The sequence below is a fragment of the Manacus vitellinus genome, unplaced genomic scaffold (genome assembly GCF_001715985.3).
Source record: "Manacus vitellinus isolate BGI_N305 unplaced genomic scaffold, ASM171598v3 scaffold_9_pilon, whole genome shotgun sequence".
NCBI classification, from domain to species: Eukaryota; Metazoa; Chordata; class Aves; order Passeriformes; family Pipridae; genus Manacus; species Manacus vitellinus.
In genome coordinates this window covers 11,310,886-11,314,527 of record NW_021940917.1, presented here as the reverse complement: position 1 = coordinate 11,314,527, position 3,642 = coordinate 11,310,886, and the positions used below count along the sequence as shown (strand labels likewise).

The following is a 3,642-nucleotide window of genomic DNA, read 5'->3' as shown; positions in this document are numbered from 1 at the left end:
ATGAAAACAATAACCTGAAGTACTGCTTGCTTCATCCTGAATGAAGGGAAGAAAGGTGAGAGAGGAATGAAAGAAATTTGTTAGCATCTGTGTCCATATAGTAATTCTTTTCAGATTAATCTTGTTTACTTATGAACTTAAAGTACATAGAACAGATAAATATTTTACATAGCATTGTGAATTATCATATTCTGAAAATCTGTGCTGTAGCTATTGAATATACTGTAAATCTGTATATAAATTTATGTGCATATATATATATTATATATATATAATGTCCATGTGCAAATTTTTCTGGTTGTAAAACTATTGTCTTATTCTGTGGAAAGACTGCAAAACCTTTTTTTATAGTGCAAAGAGAGAATACAGGAGCAATATTCACTTACACTTCTAAAGATCTTATCTTCTACAGAAGTGGTGATACCAAGTGCCCCTTCAATTGAGTACTCTACATGTTTAACTGAATATTTTTTGAAAACAAGCCCCAGTTATCAGTTTGAAAATTATTAAAATGTGGAAATTGAAAACCTATCAATAAGGGGAAAATTATTGTGTTCTTAAAAAGAAACAAAACATAGAAGATTTTACCTCTTTATGTAGTTTTTTTTTTCATAAGACTGTCAAAAATTATATAACACATTCTCAGTTCCATTTTAACTGCTTCCCAGGAACAGTGGCTGTATTGCTTATCTTGTAGGAAACTGGTGATTCTTTTAAAGTACTTTTTTATGCTGTATATAGAGCTTTTTAGGATCCATGTTTGAAAGTTGTTTCTTAGTTTTGATTGCTCTTCTGACAGACATGTCTCCAATTCTTCAATTTGATGATGAATTCCGTTTTGGAATTTGTCGATCTTGCTTGTATTCCAAGCATCAACAGGAAGATTCTTGCTAAATAGTTGGAAGATATGTTGGAGGAACTCATAGATGATCAGTCTGCTGTTCTGTGGGATCTTGGTAATCTCCATGGGAAATCTGAAATCAGTTGTTTCATTGAGACATTGTTGAGAAAAATAACCACCCATTTTCCACAGTAAGTTCATGTTGTGGTAGTTCATTTTGATTCCTTGGAAAAGACAAACTGGATGCGAGATTTTGATGTACAATGCCAGTAGAATGCAAATTTGCAGTAGACTTCTCTGAACTGAGATGGTCATGCTGATGAAGCGGTCAGCACTATTTTCCTTTCCTTTCTGCAGATCTGTAAGCTTGCAGTTTCATGGTTGTCTTGTCTTGCTTACATGCTTCTCTCTCACATCTCTGAATTTATTTCCTCTGTGTGACATGCTGGGTATTACTCATTTTCTAGGAATTGGGCTTTCTATCAACTGTGGTCCTGCCAAGGTTTACTGTTTATTTCAGTTTCACACAATTGCAAAGGTTTGCTCATTTCTTCTTTGACTGTATTTAATTGAAAATAGAGTAAATCAGTCAATCTGGTGAGTCAGAGGACATGGGCAGATTAGCAGATTAGAATCTGGTAAGAGCATTTAATCTCCTCATATTCTTACTAGAACAGGCAGTTGCGCTTTATGCTGAGAAATTTTACTTTTATGCTTAAGTTGGCAAAGACTGTGAAAATCACATCCCTGGCTATCAGATATGCGATCAAAGCAAGATGTAATTTTATTGTTTTAAGAACAAGTGTCTTTTTTGTTAGGATAAATTTTTTTGTTTGGAAAGTGGCTTAAATTTTATTAGAAAATAACCCTGTTATTGACACAAGCATTGGCTCACTAGGGGCGTGTGTTTCTGTCACTCTGTTGGCAAAAAAAGAAGTATATACAACTCTTAAGACAGATGCCTTTTTCTTCAGAATCTCTGATAGTTTAATGCTCAGAGAGGATTTGTTCTACTTCATTACTTGAGGAATCAGCCTAAATGTTTAGAACCATTAAGAAAAGCATACTTTTATGTAAAGAAGAGGAATTCTTTAAATTTCAGAGTTAGAAAACTCTTGTTCTGAAGCCTCCTCCTGTTGTCCCAAAATGAGTCTTTTCACCTGATGTGCAAGAGAGAGTCTGGCTCTGCTCATCCTCTGAAATGCAAAAGAAAGCATCTTTTAAATCCAAACCAATCAAATAAGTACTTTTCCACAGTTGTTTGGTTTATTGCTCTGAGTTATTTGGTTCCCTCTGACCCTCATGTTTCTCTGAGGTCTGGGTCATTAGTAAACAGATTCAAGCCTCCCATGCCTTTTCTTGTGAGATGCAGAGCTTTCCAATTTGATCATTTAACTTGCATAATAAATCTCATTCTACAATAGATGGGGACAATCTGGCATATAGAAACTGTGAGTTCAGTTTAGTATCTTCAACTGTCCACTCCATGAGTTGTAAGAACAACTGTAAAGCTCTTTTTACCATTGTTCCAACAACTGGTCCTGTAACTTTACTTAGCAGACCCATGCAGATAGTTTTGCTGAATGTATGGCTCTGCTATCAATCCAAAATCTATTTTTTCATTCCCTGGTTTTATTGGAACTGGAGGGTGTGATGAAGATTCCCTGATATTTTCCCCCAGCCCCCCTCATTCGTTGTAAAAAATTCTGCAGCATCATAATGCTTACATCTTCTAAATGATCCTTTCTGCCCACAAATAAGCACATTGATTCAGGCCAAAAGTAGAGGGGGGGCTGGAGGGTGAGTAGGGGCCTTTCACACCCCAAACCCCCAGCCTGTTCTGTTTCTTTCACCTTTGTAATACCACTCTTCTCTTCCACAGTAAAAAGGTATGCAGTGTAGCCTACATATCTCCTCAGTTAGCATGACAGTTTCCAAGAGCTAACACATTCCTTCAAGATTCTTTCAATACAAACCATAGATCACTTCAAATTCAACAAATCTGAAGTAATAAAAAGGACATGTACAAAAACTGGCAGACTCTTTGCCCTCATTGCTTGTTCTAAAGACACCTGTATTACTGGTTGATTTTGTCCCTGAGTCTAGCCTGCAACAAGACTAAAATCCTTTCTTCCCATATGGTCTTTATTTTGAGCCATATTCTCTTTATCCATCCTCACCCCAATGTTATATGGGGAGAAAAGGAGGGAAGTAACATTCACACATCTTCCAGCTCATCCCCTCCACAATATACAATCTTCGTTTTTCTCCTTCTTAGTACATGGCATCAGCATATCTCCTCCCAATGCACACTTTTTCTGAATACCTGCATATCTATACAATATCATAAAAGCATCAACATAAACCAAACCATACCCCATTTACCAAGTCAGCAACAAAATAATACTGACTCTTAAGAAAATATAAAACTGTAACAATCTGTTTTCTTTATTCTCCAGTTTAAAAGGAGGCCACTACTGATTACAATATTTATTCCTTTTATCTTTAGTCTTAGGATCTTCCACAACCTATTCCAGTTTTTCAGAATACAACCTGGAGGGCTACAGGGTAGAATTGTGGACTGGTTTGCCAGTAGAGAATTACCCAACTCCTTTATCCTTAGGTCCAGACCTCCAGTACAAATGTTTTATTACACTCTGCTCTGACTCCTTGCCAGCAGAGAGAGGGGAGGCACTCTCTCCCATCACACAGTTTTGTGTGTAACAATTCCAAAACCTAGGCATTTATTTATTTCCCAGTTCTGACCCCCATCATTAGTTATGCACTGCTCTGACCCTGTG

General features: G+C 36.6%; 1 protein-coding gene across 1 annotated transcript; it reads right to left on the bottom strand.

Annotated features, from left to right (window-relative positions):
• Nucleotides 1-592: 592 nt before the first annotated feature.
• LOC103757201 (interferon alpha-2) lies at nucleotides 593-967 on the bottom strand. The gene has a single exon (XM_008923320.1). It carries the CDS (start codon nucleotides 965-967, stop codon nucleotides 593-595), a length of 375 nt encoding a protein of 124 aa, XP_008921568.1.
• Nucleotides 968-3,642: the final 2,675 nt, after the last annotated feature.